The 20,481-nt window shown below is 47.4% G+C and overlaps 1 protein-coding gene across 1 annotated transcript in view; it reads right to left on the reverse strand.

Moving 5' to 3' along the window:
- The window catches only part of IRAK2 (interleukin 1 receptor associated kinase 2), a 37,933-nt gene extending 20,431 nt beyond the window's left edge, over positions 1 to 17,502 (reverse strand). Inside the window, exons 1-2 of the mRNA XM_030569970.1 lie at positions 17,171 to 17,502; positions 13,531 to 13,710 (exon numbers count right to left, since the gene is read on the reverse strand). Coding sequence (XP_030425830.1) covers positions 13,531 to 13,710; positions 17,171 to 17,300 — 310 coding nt within the window. The 5' untranslated portion in view covers positions 17,301 to 17,502. The remainder of the gene's footprint in view (positions 1 to 13,530; positions 13,711 to 17,170) is intronic.
- Positions 17,503 to 20,481: the final 2,979 nt, after the last annotated feature.

Here is a 20,481-nt window from a genome sequence, read left to right on the forward strand (position 1 = left end):
TTCCACTCCTTCATTGACTAGAGCAGTGAGACTCACGAGCCACAAGTGGCTACTTCATGTGTCTTCTGCGGCTCTTTGTAGCACATGATATTAAAACACTATGTGATTTAATTATTAACTGATCTAAGTTAGGAAAAGCATCCTGATTAGTTAATATGTTATTTACCAATTGTAGCTGATAAAATAATACTTGGTCACTTTGCTGTGAGGATTAGATAGACCTCAGTGGTTCAGGAGCCAAATTACTTTGAGTACACTGGCTTGGAGACTTGCAGAAATCCCACGGCCAGAGCAACTGCTTTTACAGCATTTTTAACCTCTGCTGATCCTGGTAGGGAATAAGAAGCTGCAGCTGGAAATGGAACCTGAGTCTTGGGGTACGTCCAGACTACCCGCCGTATCGGCGGGTTAAAATCGATTGCTCGGGGATCGATATATCGCGTCTAATCTAGATGCGATATATCGATCCCCGAAGGCGCTTATATCGATTCCGGAACTCCATCAACCCCAACGGAGTTCCGGAATCAACACGGAGAGCCGCGGACATCGATCCCGCGCCGTCTGGACGGGTGAGTAATTCGATCTTAGATATTCGACTTCAGCTACATTATTCACGTAGCTGGACATAACCAATTACAGTAGAGCCAAGAGATCACAGGACAAACTAGTTCAGTGTTTTTAAAACTAGCACTAAAATGATCAGTTTCTAGCTATTACGCAATGCAGAAGAATATGGTTCCTCTTATTTATTATGTTTTATAACTTTTGAAAATGAGACTTAGGCCTTGTCTACACTGCTACTTACAGTGCTGAAACTTTCTTCACTCAGGGGTATGAAAAAACACATCCCTGAACTATGCAAGTTTCAGCCCTGTAAAGTGGTAGCATAGATAGTGCTACAGTGCTGGGAGATGCGTCTCTCTCAGCACTGGACCCGCGACTACATAGTCATGCTAAAGCGCTGCCATGGCAGCTCTTTAACATTGGCTGTGTAGACATACCCTTAGTCACTTCAAAAAAATGTTTCCATACTTAATTGCTAAAATAAGGCTTTATCTGCTTAGTAGCCCCACATCACTGTATATATGAAAACTGCTCAAAAAGGAAGGATGAGACTGGCATGATGATCAAGTGGCTACGGCACATATGTAGGCTTCGGGAGACCCGGGTTCAGTTCCCTCCATGGCCACAGACTTTCTGTGTTACTTCGGGCAAACCACTTAAGGTATATCCACATACAGCAAATAAAAAGACCACCCACAGCACAGCAAATCTCAGACCCAGGGTCTACATACTAGGGTTTGGGCTGTGCTGCTAAAAGTACCCACATAGATTCTTGGGCTCTGAAACTCACTCCCTTCCCAAGCTGGCATGTCAGCATAGCTATTTATAACATGAGTCCTCGTCTGTAGACCTGGGCTCTGAGACTTGCTGCCACAGGGTTATTTTGGTCTATAGACATATCCTATGTCTCTCCATGTCTCAGTTCCCCATCTGTTAAATGGAGATAATAATATGTATGTCACAGGGGTGTTGCGACGATAACTACAATATGATATATGCCAGCAATGCCTCTCTGCCATGTATATTGGCCAAACCGGACAGTCTCTATGCAAAAGAATAAATGGACACAAATCAGACATCAAGAATTGTAACATTCAAAAACCAGTAGGAGAGCACTTTAATCTCCCTAGACACTGAATAACAGACTTAAAAGAGGCAATTCTTCAACAAAAAACTTCAAAAGCAGACTTCAACGAGAAACTGAAGAACTGGAATTAATTTGCAAACTGGAAACCATCAAATTAGACCTGAATAAAGACTGAGAGTGGATGGGTCACTATAAAAAGTAATTTTCCCTCTGCTGATACTCACACCTTCTTGTCAACTGTTGAAAATAGGCCACTTCCACCTTAACTGAATTGGCCTTGTTAGCACTGACCCCCCACTTGGTACGGCAACTCCCATCTTTTCATGTGCTGTAATATTTATACTGCTTACTGTACTTTTCACTCCATGCATCTGATGAAGTGGATTTTAGCCCACAAAAGCATATGCCCATTGTTAGTCTCTAAATTGCCACAAGGACTCCTCCTTGTTTTTGCTGATACAGACTTGTCATAAACAGACAGCTAAGGGTTAATGTCTCTTTCACCTATAAAGGGTTAACAAACAGTGACCTGCAAACACCTGACCAGAGGACCAATCAGGAGACAAGATACTTTCAAATCTCGTGGAGGGAACCCTTTGTTTGTGGGTTTTGGGTTTGGCTTTGTTCTTTCTGGGTCCTGGACGGGATTAGAGGTGCAACCAGGTTTCTGCCAATCTCCCTGCTACAGTCTCTTATCTATTCAGAATTGTGAGTAAGAAAGAGGCGGTTATAGTCTTTTAATTTGTTTTCTTATTTGCATATGTGTACTTGCTAGAAGTAGCTTAAATTGTGTTTCTGCTGGAGAAAGTTTCTTTCTATTGTTTATAAGCTAAAAGATCCTGTAACTTTTTACCATCTAAAGTGCAGAGATAAACCTTTTGCTTTTTTTCCTTTCTTTTTTATTAAAAGTTTTGCATTTAAGACCTGTTGATTTTTCTCTCCTAATTAAGGCTCAAAGAAATTGAGTCTGTATATACCAGGGAATTGGTGGGAAGCAAGGAGGGAAAGGTAAATTTCTATTGCCTCTGGGTGAGGGGAAGAGAGAAACTTGATCTCTCTGTGTTGCGTTTCAAGGAATTGATATCAGGCAATCTCCCAGTGCGGGAAGGAGCTGGGAGGAAGAAGGGAGGGGGAAGGGAATGGTTTATTTCCCTTTGTTGTGAGACTCAAGGAATTTGGGTCTTGGGACCCCCAGGGAAGGTTTTTGGGGGAGACCAGAGTCTGTCAGGCGCTCTACTCTAAGTCCTTATTGGTGGCAGCCTATCAGATCTAAGCTGGTAACACAGCTACCACTCTGAAACCTGATACATTAATGATTGTAAGCCACTCAGATATTATGGTGATGGAGATCATATAAGTACCTTAGATAGAACATTAATAAATGTAGTCTTACTACACACCCCCCAAAGCCACTCATTATTATCATCCCTGTTTTTCAGATATGGAGCAGCAATTTGCCCAAGCTCCTACATGAAATCAGTAGTATAGCTGATCGCAGACTGAATGCAGATCTGTGGACTTCTACTCCAGTGCCTTAACCACAAGACCATCATTCATTACACCAGGGGTCGGCAATCTCTCAGAAGTGCCGAGTCTTCATTTATTCACTCTAATTTAAGGTTTTGCGTGCCAGTAATACATTTTAATGTTTTAGAAGGTCTCTTTCTATAAGTCTATAGTATAACTAAACTATTGTTGTATGTAAAGTAAATAAGGTTTTTAAAATGTTTAAAAAGCTTCATTTAAAATTAAATGAAAATGCAGAGCCCCCCGGACCGGTGGCCCCAGGACCTGGGCAGTGTGAATGCCACTGAAAATCAGCTCGCGTGCTGTCTTTGGCACCCAGGTCATAGGTTGCCCCTCTGCATTACACCATTTTCTTTGGTGATTATGGCAGAACAGCGATGATCCTGAGCCATGAGGTGCAATTCTGGATTCCAAGTTTGCCGCCTCCCCCCAAATGTATGTCTCCTCACACCTTGGATTTTGGGCTGACCTATTATCATTTGTGAAATTTGGCTCTCAAGCTAGGCATGAATTCTATCCACCTGAATTCAGACTCGGGTATTAGCCCCAACCCAACTCTAGGGCAGGAAGGCAATGTATTTAATTACTACTTTAGCAACTGTTCTTTTTAAGGGCTCGGCTACACTTGCAAGTTACAGAGCAATAAAGGAGCCCCGGGCGCACTAGCTCACTCCTGGTCCACACTGGCAAGGCAGGTAGAGCGCTCTGACTCCATGGCAACAGCGCTGCTGGTATTCCATCTTGGCAAGAGGAATAATGTTTGCTGTGACTTGGCTACAACTCCCGGGCGTCAGTGTGAACGAGATGTTGCATTACTGTGCTCTGATCAGCCTCCGGAAACATCCCATAGTCCCCTTAAGTCAAGTGGCCACTCCTGTCATTGTTTTGAACTCCTGTAGGAATGCAGAAATGCCCTTTCAAAGCTCCGTTTCTGACAGCCGGCATGCAAGCCATTACTGGGAATGCTGTGTGTGTGTGAGAGAGAGAGAGGTCTGCTGCTGTCTGAACTTGTAAGACAGCCTGCTGACATGCTCTCAGCCCCCCCAAAACCCACTCTCTCTCCCCCCACATACACAACACATTCCCTGTCACATTCCACCCCATCCCTCCTATTTTAAAAGCATGCTGCAGTCACTTGTATGCTGGGATAGTTGCAGTGGTGAGCTGGAGCCGGTTCGCAGAAACTGGTTGTTAAATTTAGATGCCCTTTTAGAACCAGTTGTCCCACGCGGGACAACTGGTTCTAAAGAGGTTTCTAAATTTAACAACCAGTAAGTTGAAGTGACCCAGGAGCGCAGCCAGCGGCCGCTCCCCCTGAGTACATTATCCAGAAGTGGCATCGTGGGTGCTCCAGCTCCCCGCCCCGACCCCAGCTCACTTCCACTCCTCCTCCTTCCCTGAAGGCTCTGCCCCGCTTCTTCCTCTCCCCTCCACTTCCCGTGAATCAGCTGTTTCCACAGAAGCCTGGGAGGGCAGAGAAGCGGTGTGGCAGCTTCACGCTCGGGGAGGCGGAGACGGAGCAGAGGTGAGCTGGGATGGGGGGGCTGCCCACGCTGCAGCAGGTAACCCAGAGGATTGGGGGGCAGGGCGCAGGGGAACCGCTTCCCGCCCCAGCTCACCTCCGTTCCGCCTCTGCCTCCGTGGGCCTGAGCACGAAGCCACCACTTGCTTCTCAGCCCTCCCAGGCTTCCTGCGCAAACAGCCAATTTGTGGGAAGTGGGGGGACTACAAGCTTGGCCTGACCCGGTGCCCCAGGCGCTGTGCGGCGGTGGCGTGGCCTGGCTCCAGCCAAGCGGCGTGGCTGTAGCACCGCCAGCCACCTCCAGGCAGCGCAGTAAGGGGGCAGGGAGTGAGTGGAGTGTTGGATAGGGCAGGGGAGTTCGGGCAGGTGTTCGGGGGTGGGAGGGTGGATAGGGGCCAGGGCGGTCAGAGGGTGGGGAACAGGGAGGTTGAATGGGGGCAAGGGTCTAGGGGGAGCAGTCAGGAAGGAGGGGGGGTTGGATGGGGCAGTAGGAGACAGTCAGGGGCAGGGGTTCCAGGGGCAGTCAGGGGAGAAGGAGAAGGAGTGGTTGGATGGGGCAGAGGTCCTGGGGGGCCATCAGGAATGATAGGAGGGGTTAGATGGAGCGGCAAGGGGGCAATCAGGACAGGGAAGGAGGGTGGATGGGGCAGAGGTCTCGGGGAAGGGGGTGTCAAGGAACATGGGGGGGTTGGATGAGGCAGGAGTCCCGGGGGGAAGATCATAACCCCCTTGTGGGGTGAGGAGGGAACCGGTTGTTAAGATTTTGGCTGCTCATCAGTGGATAGCTGCCCATAATGCACCACTCCCAATGCCACTGCAAGTGCTGCAAATGTGGCAATGCCAGTGCACTTGAAGCTGTCAGTGTGGACAGACTGCAGAGCTTTCCCTACTGCGCTCTACGAAGGCTGGTTTAACTCAAAGTGCTCTACATCTGCAAGTTTAGCCATGCTCTAAAGTACTCTACTGTCTAACTTTCCTGGCTTTTATGAACCCCATCAGCTACACCCCTCCCACATGCCACTCCTAGTTCACTGTGCTCCTTTAATCTCACTCAAACAGTTCAAGCTTTGCTTTCCTCCAAGGCCTGATCCAGCTCCCATGAAACTCAATGGAAAGATTCCTCTTGATTTCCATGAGAATGGCTGCATTGGACAAATTCATTCTATTAGCCAAGTGTTACAGCAGAGCTTACAGGCAGATTTTACTCCCAGCTGACTTGGAAGGAAGTTGTTTAGATACTATTTTTAACAGGGAAAACCCCTGGACTTGCTGGTGTTTGCTGAGTGCAGAACAGTCCCCTTTACCCCAAAATCTTTCAGCAAGCACAAAGGCCTGGTCTACACTACGAGTTTATTTCGAATTTAGCAGGGTTAAACCGAATTAACGCTGCACCCATCCACACAACGAAGCCCTTTATTTCAATATAAAGGGCTCTTAATATCGATATCTGTACTCCTCCCCGACGAGGAAAGTAGCTCTGAAATCGGTATTGCCATTTCGGATTAGGGTTAGTGTGGCCGCAATTCAGCGGTATTAGCCTCCGGGAGCTATCCCACAGTGCACCATTGTGACCGCTCTGGACAGCAATCTGAACTCGGATGCACTGGCCAGGTAGAAAGGAAAAGCCCTGCGAACTTCTGAATTTCATTTCCTGTTTGCCCAGCGTGAAGCGCTAATCAGCGCAGGTGACAATACAGTCCCAGAATCAAAAAAAGAGCTCCAGCATGGACCATACGTGAGATACTGAATCTGATCTCTGTATGGGGAGATGAACCTGTTCTATCAGAACTCTGTTCCAATAACCGAAATGCCAAAACATTTGAAAAAAATCTCCAAGGCTATGGTGGACAGAGGCCACAACAGGGACTTGACACAGTGCTGCGTGAAACTTAAGAAGCTGAGACAAACGTACCAGAAAGCCAAAGAATGAAATGGATGCTCACCGAGGGAGGAGCGACTGATGACTGTAGCTATCCCACAGTTCCTGCACTCTCCAAAAGCCATTTGAATTCTTGGCTGAGATCCCAAAGCCTGAAGGGTCAAAAACATTGTTGCGGGTGGTTCAGGGTATATGTTGTTCCACCCCATGAAAGCAAAGGGAAAAAATCCTCTCTCACCATTTTTCAATGTCACCATATGTCTACTGGATGCTGCTGGAAGACACAGTGCTGCAGCGCTACACAGCAGCATCCTCTTCCCTTTCCTTTCCTTGCGGACGGCAGACGACACAGTATGACTGATATCCATCATTGTCGTCCCGTGAGTGCTCCTGGCTGACGTCGGTGAGGTTGGCCAAGGGCGCCTGGGCAAAAATGGGAATGACTCCCAGGTCATTCTCTCCTTTAAGCTTTGTCTAATGGAGATTCAGTCCTGCCTGGAATATCATAGCAGCTGGAGGCTGTCCTCCCCTCCTCACCTTGATCTCTGCTTGCAGAGGCAATAAAGTCAGTGTTGTTTCAAATTCATGCATTCTTATTACTTCATCACACAAATGGGGGGGATAACTGCCATGGTAGCCCAGGAGGGGTGGGGGAGGAGGGAAGCAACGGGTGGTGTTGTTGCAGGGGCACCCCCTAGAATGGCATGCAGCTCATCATTTCTACAAGATGTCTGGGACTCTGACCCAGAGCGGTTGTTTACCTCTCTGGTTCTTTAGTAGGCTTGCCTGATATTCTAGGCAGGACTGACTCTTGCTTTAGACAAAACTTAAAGAAGGAAATGACCTGGGGAGTCATTCCCATTTTTGTCCATGTGTCCCCAGCTGACCTCACTGAGGCCAGCCAGGAGCACCCATGACAGCAGCACACAGTACAGTGTGACCGGTAACTGTCATTGTCAACTTGCAAGGCAGCAGACGGTACGGTATGGCTGGTAACCGTCTTTGCTAACTTGCAAAGGCAAGGGGATGCTGCTGTGTAGCACTGCAGTACCGCACCTGTTAAAAACATCCAGTAGACATACGGTAACAGTGAAAAAAGGCTGAACGGGCTCCATGATTGCCGTGCTATGCTGTCTGCCCAGGCAATCCAGGGAGAAGGGCATGAAATGATTGTCTACCGTTGCTTTCATGGAGGGAGGATTGAATCATGACATTTACCCAGAATCACCCGTGACACTGTTTTTGTCCCATCATGCACTGGGATCTCAACCCAGAATTCCAACGGGCAGGGGAGACTGCAGGAACTATGGGATAGCTATGGGATAACTGCCCAGAGTGCAACGCTCTGGAGATCGACATTAGCCTTGATACATGGACGCACACCGCCAAATTAATGTGCTTAGTGTGGCCGTGTGCACTCCATTTTATACAATCTGTTTCCAAAAAATGGTTTCTGTAAAATCAGAATAATCCCATAGTGTAGACATACCCAAACATAGAGGATCACAGAAGCAGGGTGTGATGAGGAAAGTCACTCACATCAGAAGAGACTGAGGTCAGATAGGATGGAGCTGTACCTAATAAGGGAGCTAGATGCTTAGGATTCTGCTGCATGTTACAGAAAATGGTGTAACATGCATACATACAAGAAGAACGATCATTATCCAAAAAGAATGTGGTTGGTGTCACTATGTAGCTGAGATTATTATGTTTTCTGCATACTTCAGGAATCAGCTGCTGGAGACAATTGCCATACGGAGGGCTGTTTCTCCATTACCTTATATCTTGTGTAGTCATCAACAGGAATTTTATTTGGTCCTTGCTGAGACAAAGCTTTCCTTGACTAGTGGAAGTTTTGCCTGAGTAAGGTCTGAGTTGTTTTTGAGTGAAAACAGAATCTCAAGATTTCACCCAGGATCCCTTCCATTTTCAAATACTAGAGCAGTTTTAACTAACAAGAGAAATCTACCATGCAGCATCTGGGTTTGCTGTGTAGTTGCTCTGAAGATTACTGTAGCTGGTTTTCAGTCTTTGAGCCTTGTAGTCTAAACTACAATGCAATAATATTAAATAAAGGAGTTCCTCCTGCGCTGAGTGAGGAGGAGTCACACTGAGGTCATCCAGCTGTTTACTGAAGGCTTTGCTGGAGGTTGCCAGATATCTCTACCCTGGGGCAAAAGTGACGACATCATCTCAGGTGTTAATAAAATCCATTTCCTTAAAATCTTTGAATGCCACTTTTGAAAGCCTGATAAAGATTAAATTCCCCTGCCACAGAAAATACATAACACCTAGCTGAGTAATAGACTCTTCCTGGAAAAGATAAAAATCAGGTTGCAAATTGCTATTCCTTGCATGTAATTAAAGAAAGTGTGGAGAGGTTTGTGTGTCCAGTTCCAAACTGCTTTCTCCAAAGAATGCAGCTGATTTTCTCTATGAAATCATTACAGAATGGTATACATAATAGGATTACTCAGAAATGCCACAAACACCCTGCATTGAGCAAGCACAAGAACAAAGGTGGATCCAGGATTCCTTTGTAGGGAGGGGGTGGAGTATAGTGTTTTAATGGCTGCTTCTAATTAGAGTTTAAAGTGTGACTGTGGGATTCCACATTTATTGTCTCAGTGACTTCCAAATCAAATTTGCTTCATTTAGAAAAAATTCTTCTTTACTTATATAACAGCTAGACCTGCCAACTTAGGCTATGTCTACACTATAGACCTTACAGCTGCACAGGTGAACTGCTGCAGTTACACCCCGGTAAAGTCTCCAATGTAGCCATTCTATGCCTGTGGAAGAGAGTTCTCCTGCAGACATAGCACTGTCCACACTGGCGTTTTTGTCAGTGAAACTTATGTCAGAAGTGGGATGTTTTCAGACCCCTAACCGACAAAAGTGCTAGTGTAAGCAAAGCCTTAGTTTAGAACCTGAGTTAACAACTGTGTTACTGATGTGCAGGTCAGAATAGATACCAGCTCATTTTCCCATAGCTCCGTTGGTTCTACAGGGTAGATAGAGGTAAGATTTCTTTCTCCTACAGAGAGTAGATGTGATCCTGAATTCACACCGGGGGTATATCTGTTAAGTAAGAAGATGCCATTTTTGCATTCGCCCAGTGATGTTAATTGAGCAAAACTCCCTCTGAAACCAATGGTAATTTTGCTTGATTAAAGAAGGTGAGATTTTTGGCCCTTAGTCACTTTTAAGAGTAAAATTGCATTTTCAGTGGGCTGTTCAACATGTATGTTTCAGTCTCCTCAAGACAGCTATTATTTTTGTCTACGACAGTATTAACTCAGACTCCAAGTACCTGAAACCCCAGCAGTTTATCTGAGGAACTTACATAGCTGATTCACTAGGGTGTAGTCAATGTTTGTGAAGCACTATGGATGTGCTGAGTATCACCATTATTTGCCAAGGACAGGATCAACATTCCTCTGATGTGCCATAAATAAACTGACATCCAGTGTATAATGTTAAAGCCTTGATGCCGTCCATCAGTAAAGTGTTATCTTGTTACCATTCTGACTGGCATCAAGAAACAGCAAGAGACAAGTTCATCATCTCAAGCCCGTCCTGCTAAATGCTGAGTGCCTTCTGTCTGTTGCTGAGTATTCCTGCAATTTACTTGAGTGATGTTTGGATCTGAGTTTTGGTTCAGCCCATCTCTAATTTATAGGGTCTGTTCTTCCTTGGACAGATAAGAATAAATCCTGCTGACACTAAGGCCATGTCTACATCTAAAATTTTGCAGCGCTGGTTGTTACAGCTGTATTAGTACAGCTGTATAGGGCCAGCGCTGCAGAGTGGCCACACTTACAGCAACCAGCGCTGCAAGTGGTGTTAGATGTGGCCACACTGCAGCGCTGTTGGGCGGCTTCAAGGGGGGTTCCGGGACGAGAGAGCAAACCGGGAAAGGAAACCAGCTTCCCCGCGGTTTGCTCTCTCGGTCCCGGAGCCACCCAGCAAACCGCAGGGAAGGAGACCTGCTTGCTCGGGGTTCCGGGACCGAGAGAGCAAACCGGGAACGCCGCGGTTTGCTCTCTCGGTCCCGGAGCCAGCCAGCAAACCGCAGGGAAGGAGACCTGCTTGCTCGGGGTTCCGGGACCGAGACAGCAAACCGGGAACGCCGCGGTTTGCTCTCTCGGTCCCGGAGCCAGCCAGCAAACCGCAGGGAAGGAGACCTGCTTGCTCGGGGTTCCGGGACGTTCCCGGTTTGCTCTCTCGGTCCCGGAACCCCGAGCAAGCAGGTCTCCTTCCCTGCGGTTTGCTGGCTGGCTCCGGGAACGCGAGAGCAAACCGCGGCGTTCCCGGTTTGCTCTCTCGGTCCTGGAACCCCGAGCAAGCAGGTCTCCTTCCCTGCGGTTTGCTGGCTGGCTCCGGGACCGAGAGAGCAAACCGCGGCGAAGCTGGTTTCCTTTCCCGGTTTGCTCTCTCGGTCCCGGAACCCCGAGCAAGCAGGTCTCCTTCCCTGCGGTTTGCTGGCTGGCTCCGGGACCGAGAGAGCAAACCGGGAAAGAAAACCAGCTTGATTACCAGAGGCTTCCTCCTTCCACGGAGGTCAAGAAAAGCGCTGGTAACTGTCTACATTGGATTACCAGCGCTGGATCACCAGCGCTGGATCCTCTACACCCGAGACAAAACGGGAGTACGGCCAGCGCTGCAAACAGGGAGTTGCAGCGCTGGTGGTGCCCTGCAGATGTGTACACCTTCAAAGTTGCAGCGCTGTAACTCCCTCACCAGCGCTGCAACTTTCTGATGTAGACAAGCCCTAAGACTAGACATTCACCTCCGACCAGGGCACCAAAATGCTTTGAGAGGCAACATGGCCCACTGGATCTAGACAGGATTAGAAGTTGGGAGCCTGTTCTGACTCAGTTTCTCCCTGTACAATTTGGGGCAAGTCACTTAACTTCCCTGTGCCTCGGTTTCCCCATCTCTAAAACAGGGATAGTTCCTTACATGGACGCTATGGATATGAGCTGGTTAATATCTATCTGTAAAGGTCTCCTCAACGTGTAGTCAAAAGAAAAAAAAAAAAAACAAAAAAAACAACTTGGGTACATAAGGTATTGAAAGGAATTGGATTATTTCATAATGCCTTTTTATAAGTCAATGCTTTGTTCAAATTCTAGGCACCCTATATCTAAAGTGATATAGCAGAAACAGAGGCTGTTCACAGAGGGTGATAATTATTAGAGACCTGGGAAAACCTTCATACGGAGACATAGAAAAGACTAGGACTATTTAGTTGAGAGAAGATGCTAAGAGGAGACACATTGTAATAGAGGTAGACAAAATACTGAATGGAATAGAAAAGATATATCAGAACTTGCTATTACTCACAAAGGCACCAGCTTCTAATTTCCCCTGGAGGGGCTCAGCCCCAGGCCCCACCCTCAATCCACCCCTTCCCCCAAGCCTCCACCCCACCTCTTCCCGAACCAACTCCACTCATTTCCCAAGGCCCATTCCCATCCCTTCTCTGCCTCTTTCCACCCCTCCCCCAAGTGCATCACGTTCACACTCCTCCCTCACCCTCCCAGTGCCTCCTGCACACCTGTAGAACAACTGATCTGCAGGAGGTGCTGGGAGGTAGGAGGAGGAGTTGATTGGCAGGGCCACCAACAGAAGGGAGTGGGGGTGTGTGGAAGGAGAGTTTGGCTGCCAATGGGTTCTAAGCACCTGCTAATTTTTCTGTGGGTGTTCCAGCCCTGGAGCACCCATGGAGTCAGTGCCTATGCTTACTCATAATACAAAAGCAAGGGTATGCAATGAAAATTAAAGGCAGTGGATTTAGAACTGACCAATGGCAACATTCTTCTACACTACGTATCATTAGCCAGTAGAACTGAATGATACATGATTTCACCAAGGACCACAGTTTACTAGAATTAGAACAAACACCATTACATTTTTTTTTAATTCTCTTAGATGTGCTAGACCAGGGGTGGGCAAACTTTTTGGGCCGAGGGCTACACTGGGGTTGCAAAACTGTGATGGAGGGCCAGGTAGGGAAGTCTGTGCCTCCCCAAACAGCCTGTCCCCTGCCACTTATCTGCCCCCTTCCACGTCCCGCCCCCTGGTTGCCCCTCTCAGAATCCCCGACCCATCCAACCCCCCCCAATCCTTGTCCCCTGACTGCCCCTAACTGCCCCCCAGGGACCCATAACTGCCCCTAATTGCCCCCCCAGGGACCCCACCCCCTAGCCAATCCCCCTGCTCCCAGTTCCCTGTCTGCCCCAACCCCTATCCACACCCCCACCCTCTGACAGGCCCCTGGTACTCCCATGCCTATCTAACCCCTGCCCCCATTCCCTATCCCTTGATTGCTGCCCCCCCTGAACCTTCGCCCCATCCAACTGCCCCCTGCTTCCTGTCCCCTGACTGCCCCCCGGGACCCCATGCTCCCTTACCATGCTGGAGCCAGCCATGCTGCCACGCTGCCCAGCAGGGATGGTGGGCCAGAGTGCTGGCGGCATGGCGCGCTGAAGCTGCCATGGAAGGGGGACAGCAAGGGAAGGGCTGGGGGCTAGCCTTCCCAGCCAGGAGCTCAGAGTATGGGCCAGATGATCCCGCGGACCGTTGTTTGCCCACCTCTGTGCTAGAGACATAAATTCTTGTGCTTCAGAGCATTAGCCAACCTATCTGGGCAGGTTGCTTTCTACATCAAGGTTCTTGCATCTTCCCCTGAGTCATCTCATACTGATCACTGTTAGAAACAGGATATTGAACTAGAGGGACCAATGATCTGCTCTGGTATGGCACTTCCTATGTTATTGCTTAATATTATTTGTGAGGGGGGAAAATTAATGAAGTTGGAATTTTAGAATGAGGTTTCCAGTGAGAGGTTTTCTTAACTAAAAAGAGGGTTTATTTTGCTAGGGTTTACGTTGCCTAACATAAAATACAATAAGTTCCTCTCAGGGAGAGGGATCATCTACTCACAGTCCAGAATCACTTGTGCTGCTCGGTAGAGCTGCAGTGCTTGGAGAAGTTCCAGTAACTGTTGGACTGTTGCTAGTCTCACTCCCCACCACCACATGAGCTCTCTTGTTATGCTGATTCCCGTCTTCTCCATGCACTTGATTTTCCGCAGTTCTGTCTGATCAGTTATCACAAAGGAGGCTAAAGGTAAAGAAGGGATATTTCTCTCATAAAAAGTGGAACAAACAAACACAAGCAGGGGACGTCCAAGTCTATTGCATATGGTCATTTAGTTTACATTTGCACAATTGAAAAAATAGGTACACAATAAATTAGGAATAAAGGAGATCATAATGCGAGTCTCAAGAAAAATTGGTTCCCCGGAGTAAGAGGTGTTAAATGTTCTGTAAAAATGGAAACATTTCTTTAAATTTTTAGAGACTCGCAAAACCAAATGAGCAAAATTCCTTGCACTTTTCTCCACATTTTCCATGTGACTTCCAGTGCCCCTGATATTTTACACCAAAGTGAGACCAAATTAAATTTCTGGTGTGGTGCCACTGAAATCGATGGGCTAAATTAAGCAGTGAGTCTGTGGCCCTACGCACACTAGGAAACATCACTGTTGCAGTATTCAGTTTAATTGAACCAAAGCTATATTACAGTTTAGTGGCAAGTGTAGACAAGGACAAACCATAGTTCGTGAAGGGTCAGCTAAACCTACTGGAAAAATGGTGCAGTTTTCTAGTGCACAGAAGGCCTAAGTGAGGCAAGAAGGAATCTAAAGGTATGTCTACACTACAGCTGGCACACCTACGGCGCTACAGCTGTGTCACTGTAAGTGCCATAGTAGAAGCTTTGTACATTGATGGAAGGGGTTTGTCTGTTGATATAGTTAATCCACATCTCCGAGAGGTGGTAGGTAGATTGACAGAATATATTCTTCCCAGCCCTGAGCAATATAACTAGGTAGATCTAATTTTTAGTACAGACCAGGCCTAACGTTACTGTAATTTAGGCCTTGTCTATATCCTGGTCTACAATTAAACTTTAGATCAACCCAGCTCTCTCTCTCAAGGATATGAAAAATTCACACCTAACCCTTGGTGTAGATGCAGCTAGGTTGATGGAAGAATTTTTCCATCAGCTTCACTACAACTGCTTGGGGAGGTGGTTGGAAAAACCTGTTCTGTTGCTGTAGGAAGCACCTACACTATAGGCACTGCAGCAGCAGCACTGCAGCTGTATCGCTATAGTTCCCATAGTGTAGACATGCCCTACACGACAAATGTGTTGCTGATATAACTATAATGGAAGAGCCTCATAGTGCAAACAGTTTATGTCAATAGAAGGTCTTTGTCAGCATAGTAACACTGTCTCCCCAAGTGACATTAGCTATGCCCACAGAAGCACTTTTCTGTTGGTGTAGCTGCATCTATACTGGGGGTGGGGGGTGGGTGGGTTCTGGCATAGTTATGGGTATGTCTACACTACAAAATTATGTCGACCTAAGTTACTTTGGCATATACCCACTGCAGTAATTAAATCATTTCTGCATGTCCACACTATGAACCTTGTGGCAGCGGTGTGCCTCCTCACCAGGAGCGCTTGTACTGATTGTAGTGTCAGTGTGGGGCATTGTGAGACAGCTTCTGAAAGCCAGTAACAGTCAACATAAACAACACAGCGTCTACATGACACTGCACTGACCTAACTACATCAACACTGACTCTATGCCTCTCCTGGAGGTAGAGTTATTAAGTTGGCATAGTGAAGCAGTTACATCAGTGGGAGCAAAATTTTAGTGTAGACACTTACATAGTTAGGTTGACATAAACTGTCACCAGTGCAGCTATGCTGTTTTGTTGTCATCAGTGGCTGCAGCTAGTGCAAATCCCCAGTGTACATAATGCTTTAGACTCCCTCACACTTGGTAAATTAGTGTCAGGGAGTTCAAATTTCTCTGCTTACACATTTCCCCTTAATTTGGCCCAATGGAGTTACAGCTGGGATGGAATTTAGTTCATGATCTTCTATTACTACACCCTTTGTCCTTTCTCCACAGTCTGCTATTGTTCACTGTGTTTCTCTAATTTAGACTCCAAGCTGCAGGGACCTGTTCTTCTTTGACCTTCAGACTCTTGGGGTTTGGGATAAACGATTTTCTCTTTCAATACAAAATGTGGATTTGGGGGACAGAAGCAAATGTTGGATAATTTGAAATGTGAATATCCAGGAACTGGATAATCTGGGCATGTCCATCTCTCCAAGGGTCCATGCACTGAATTAAAAAAAAAAAAAATTAAGCAGAGAAAATGTCATAAGAATAGTAAGGAAAGTGCTTATTAATTTATATCTTTTGATTTCTCTTAGGAGTGAAAAGCCAAGTAGCAAAGGAATCAGGTCAGGGTTATTCAAATCTATAGTTCTGATTCAGGTCCATCTCTACCGTTGGAAAATCAATGTATTCAGAGGTAAATTTAGCATATAAACAAGGTGGATAAACAAAAACCAAGAAACAGGGCAAAGAAACGGGAATCATAAAATCTCCAAGCCAGGGTGGGACTGATGGGATTAGAGCAGAAGTTCTCAAACTGGGTGTGGTGAGGTTATTACCTGGGGATCATGAGGTTATTATAAGGAGGTTGCGAACTGTCAGCCCTGTGCATGGTGGGGCTCTGGCTGACAACTCCATGGGTGCATCAGGGCTGGAGCACCCACAGAAAAAAAAATCGAGCCAGCTTTCCTCCCCCAAGCACCTCCTGCCCACCACAGTCAGCTGTCCCAGGGTGTGCAGGAGGCACTGGGGGCAGAAAAAGGAGGGGCAAGGGCGAAGCAGGGGCAAGAAGAGGCAGGGTGAGGACGGGGCCTTGGGGGAAGGGGGTGGAGTGGGAGCAGGGCCTGGAGCTAAGTGGGGTTTCAGCACCCTTGGAGAATGGAAGAAGCTGGTGCCTGCGGGCAAGGCAGTCAGCCGGAGCCCCTCCAGTCCAGCCCCACCCCCAACCCCGCTTTGCATCCAGCATGTAATAGCGTTAAATATAGGAAAAAGTGGTTTTAATTTATAAGGGGGGGATTGCCCTCAGGGGCTTGCTTTGTGAAAGGGGTCGCCAATACAAAAAGTTTGAGAACCACTGGATTAGAGAACAGAATCAACAGTGTAGAAAACAATGGTAGTGGAGCGGCAAGCGAGGAGAAGGGTGGAAAGCCTGTCAGGCAATGTGGGAGCTGGGAGCCTGGCTGGGGTGGAGGAGCAAGAAGGGACTTCCAAAAAAAAAATCGCATTATATATCCAAAGTATTTCTGTGCTTATCTGAATATAATGGAGGTTTTGTCACCACTAAGTTATTTCCAGCTTGATCCCGCTAATGGCTCCATGCAGGTGAAGCCCGGAGCCCCACACGCATCCATACAGCATCGGGTCTTTAGAGAGCACCAAAAGTGCCTGTGTGTCAGGAATCCCCCTGTGTGACTGGAGCCTGAGCCCGTCTTAGAAAGCAGAGAGTTCACTGCCGGGGCTTGTCTCCATCCACCTGCCCTGGCTACACAGCCCCCTGCCTGAGCCGCTCCTTGTCTGCAAACCCCCACCCCTTCCCCTCTCCGCGCGGCCGGAATCCGGGCTCGCCGGCGCGCTCCCCCCCGCAGCGCGGCGCCCCGCTCTCACCGAAGCGCATCCAGTCGGAGTCGTTCAGACAGTCCATCTTCTGGCAGAAATCCTCCAGCACGCAGGCGGGCAGCGCGTGGATGTACGCGGGCTGCGGGGAGCTCCGCGGGGCCGGCTGCTGCTGGGCCATTCCTTCTCGGTCACTCGCTGCGCCCCCCGCCTCCGCTCCCTGGGCCGGCCGCGGCACGCAGCGTGTCCAGGACTCGCTCCCCGCGCGCAGACGCTGCCTCTCCTCCCACACGCCTCAGAGGCTTCCTCTTCTCCGGGGGCGGCCTTTGGCGGCCTGTCCCCCTATCAGCAGCGGCCTCTGGCCCCCCAGGCGGATGTATACAGCCAGGGAGGCGATTTGCCTCTCACAGCCTCGTGACATCACCCGCACTGCCCTCAAGCGTGAAGCAGGTTTTTCTTCCCTAGGGTGGGTGACTGCTGCTCCAGCCGCCTTGCTAAGTTCTGAGTGTGAGCAAAGGCAGCTTCCCGGAAAGTTACACAGCCCAGGGGTTTCCCTAGACCACCCCTGGATTTCCCCAACTCCCCCTCCCAGTTACACGCAGTGTTGCCAATGTAGTCGGTGGTTGGAAATTGAAACATTAATACACATTTCAGAAGCATATACAGTATATGAGAAAATACTGGTACGTGAGAAAGCAGAATGGGTTTGAAAAGTATGAACAAAGACTAGCTTTCTCACATAGCTGTTATTTATGACAAGGTCAGCACATTTGTTTCTGCTATATTGGTCTACCTAATAATTTCTGATTGTTATTGATAAGGTCTGAATGAGCTCTCCCCTGACAGCTAGTGATGAGTCAGGGGTGGGTGGAAAGGCTTTAGGACCAGACCGTGTTTACAGGTACACACCTACTCTGATTATGTATCCAGCAGACAGAGCTGTGCTACCCAAGTGATCAGTTTCGGCTTGTGTTGGGTACAAATCACTTAAATATTAAATGTGGGGGTTATGAAATGTTGTTATCCTTGTATGAGTAAAGGGCAGCAGAATTGTACTTAGCCTACCGGAATGAGGGGGTCTCCCTCAGTGCTTAATTTGTGCTAGGGCTTGCCAGGGCTGAGCCCTCGCACCTCTAGGCTTGGCAGTTCATAGCCCTGGGACCTCTGGGCTTGTCACATCAGTTATGAAAGTAACAGACTTGGCATCTCTTTCATTACAAATCAAGTACTGGTCATCCTCAACGGAAGTGCACTCCCTAAGCAGGAGGTTTGGATGCTATATCCTAGTGAAAAGAGAGAGGGTGGGGCACAGGTGTTTTGCCTGGTAGTTTGGGATCTGCCTAACAGTCACAGGCACTATTTGACCTGCCTCTCTCTCCTGTTTAGAGAGAGAGCTAATAAGTGACCACTAGAGCTGAAATCACTGATAATCAGGTCTAAGTGCTTAGACCTGCTGTGGGACAGTGTTTCTGCGGAAGAGATAGCCCAGCCTGCACTAGCAATGAGGTTCGCCCACTGAGAGCAGGGTGGAACCATGTGAGACCGACTCGCAGAGGTCACAGTGACAGGTGGCAGCAGAAGGTGACAGTGCAGAGCCATTGGGGATGGAGCGGTAGAGTGAACTGTGGCATGACAAACAACAGCAGCCAGAGCATTGGACTTTGTTTTAGTGATTTTACTGCAGAATGTTAGATTTATGACTGGAACACTTATATAAATACGTTTCCTAGTAGGCCAAGATTTTTAAAATGCATTTGCCAAGGTCATTATCTCACATCATCGCTATCTAAAGAGGTCATTATCTTGGGGAGTTTCTGTACTAAACTTTTTTATTATAATTATTTTTATGTAAGAACAGACATATTGGGTCAGACCAAAGGTCCATCTATCCCAGGATCCTGTCTTCCAATAGTGGTTATTTCAGGTGCTTCAGAGGGAATGAACAGTACAGGAAATCATCGAGTGATCCGTCCCCTGTTGTCCACTCCCAGTTTCTGGCGAACAGAGGCTGGGGACACTCAGCATGGTGTTGCATCCCTGCCCATCCTGGCTAATAGCCATTGATTGACCTAACCTCCACTCCCAGTTTCTGGCGAACAGAGGCTGGGGACACTCAGAGCATGGTGTTGCATCCCTGCCCATCCTGGCTAATACCCATTGATTGACCTAACCTCCATGAACTTGTCCAGTTCTTTTTTAACCCTGTTATAATTTCGTCCTTCACAATATCTCTGGCAAAAAGTTCCACGGGTGACTGTGCATTGTGTGAAGAAATACTTCCTTTTGTTTGTTTTAAACTTACTGCCTATTTATTTAATTGAGTGACACCTGGTAAGGGATAAATGGCACTTCCTTATTAATTTTCTCCACACCAGTCAAGATTTTATAAGCCTCCATCATATCCCCTTAGACTTCTCTTTTTCAAGCTGAAAAGTCCCAGTCTTTTAAATCTCTCCTCATAGGGAATATGTTCCATACGCCTGATGATTTTTGTTGACCTTTTCTGTACCTTTTCCAATTCCAACATATCTTTTTTGAGATGGGGTGACCAGAACTTCATGCAGGATTCAAGATGTGGGCATATCATGGATTTATAAAATAAAAGTGGAGGAGCTTGGTTTGCCAGACTGATCAGCTAAGCCTATACTGACAGCCTATATGAAAAGGCTGCAAAACACCATGCCTCTGGACTGCATCAACTTGCAGAAAGCCTTATAAGCCAGTCACTGTCAAAGCCAATTTTAGAAGAACTTAATGAGGCTGTTAAGAATGCTGGAGACACAACTCAGTTTATGTGAACTAACAAGGTTGTTGCGACATAATTTCTATTTAAGTAAGATATACCACACAATACAAACTGGAGGCCAATGTTTAGTGCACTCTCACTTGTTAACCCTGAAGTTGGACACTGGTTTCGAACAAGACTGGCAAATGCTCACTATCTTTCTGAAAAAGCTCATCTGACTCTCTAGAAGCACGTGGTTGTTACCCGGGGTTCTTTCAACCCAAAGCCCTTGGTAACTGTTACTCTGTGTGAGGAGGTGTCAGGAAATAAATCAGGGGAGACACAGCCATCCAACTGATAGATGGCTGGCACAAACAGGACAACACAAGAGTGCTTTCGCTTAAAGATAAACTTTACTAGTCTCAAGCACTTACACACGTCCGCAACAAGATTAGTAAAACACCCCCAACCCTTGATAATTACCAAAGCTGAGTGTGGCTCTCGAGCAGGCTTCTGGTGGCCAAATCTTCCATCTGCTGGTGGGGACCGCAAGATGTATCCAGAAGGAGAGTCCAAAGAGAGTCCAAAAGAGTCCCCAAATGAGTTCAATTATCTCAAGCTTTTTCACCTTATTTAT

This window comes from Gopherus evgoodei, chromosome 7, assembly GCF_007399415.2.
Source record: "Gopherus evgoodei ecotype Sinaloan lineage chromosome 7, rGopEvg1_v1.p, whole genome shotgun sequence".
Classification (NCBI taxonomy): domain Eukaryota; kingdom Metazoa; phylum Chordata; order Testudines; family Testudinidae; genus Gopherus; species Gopherus evgoodei.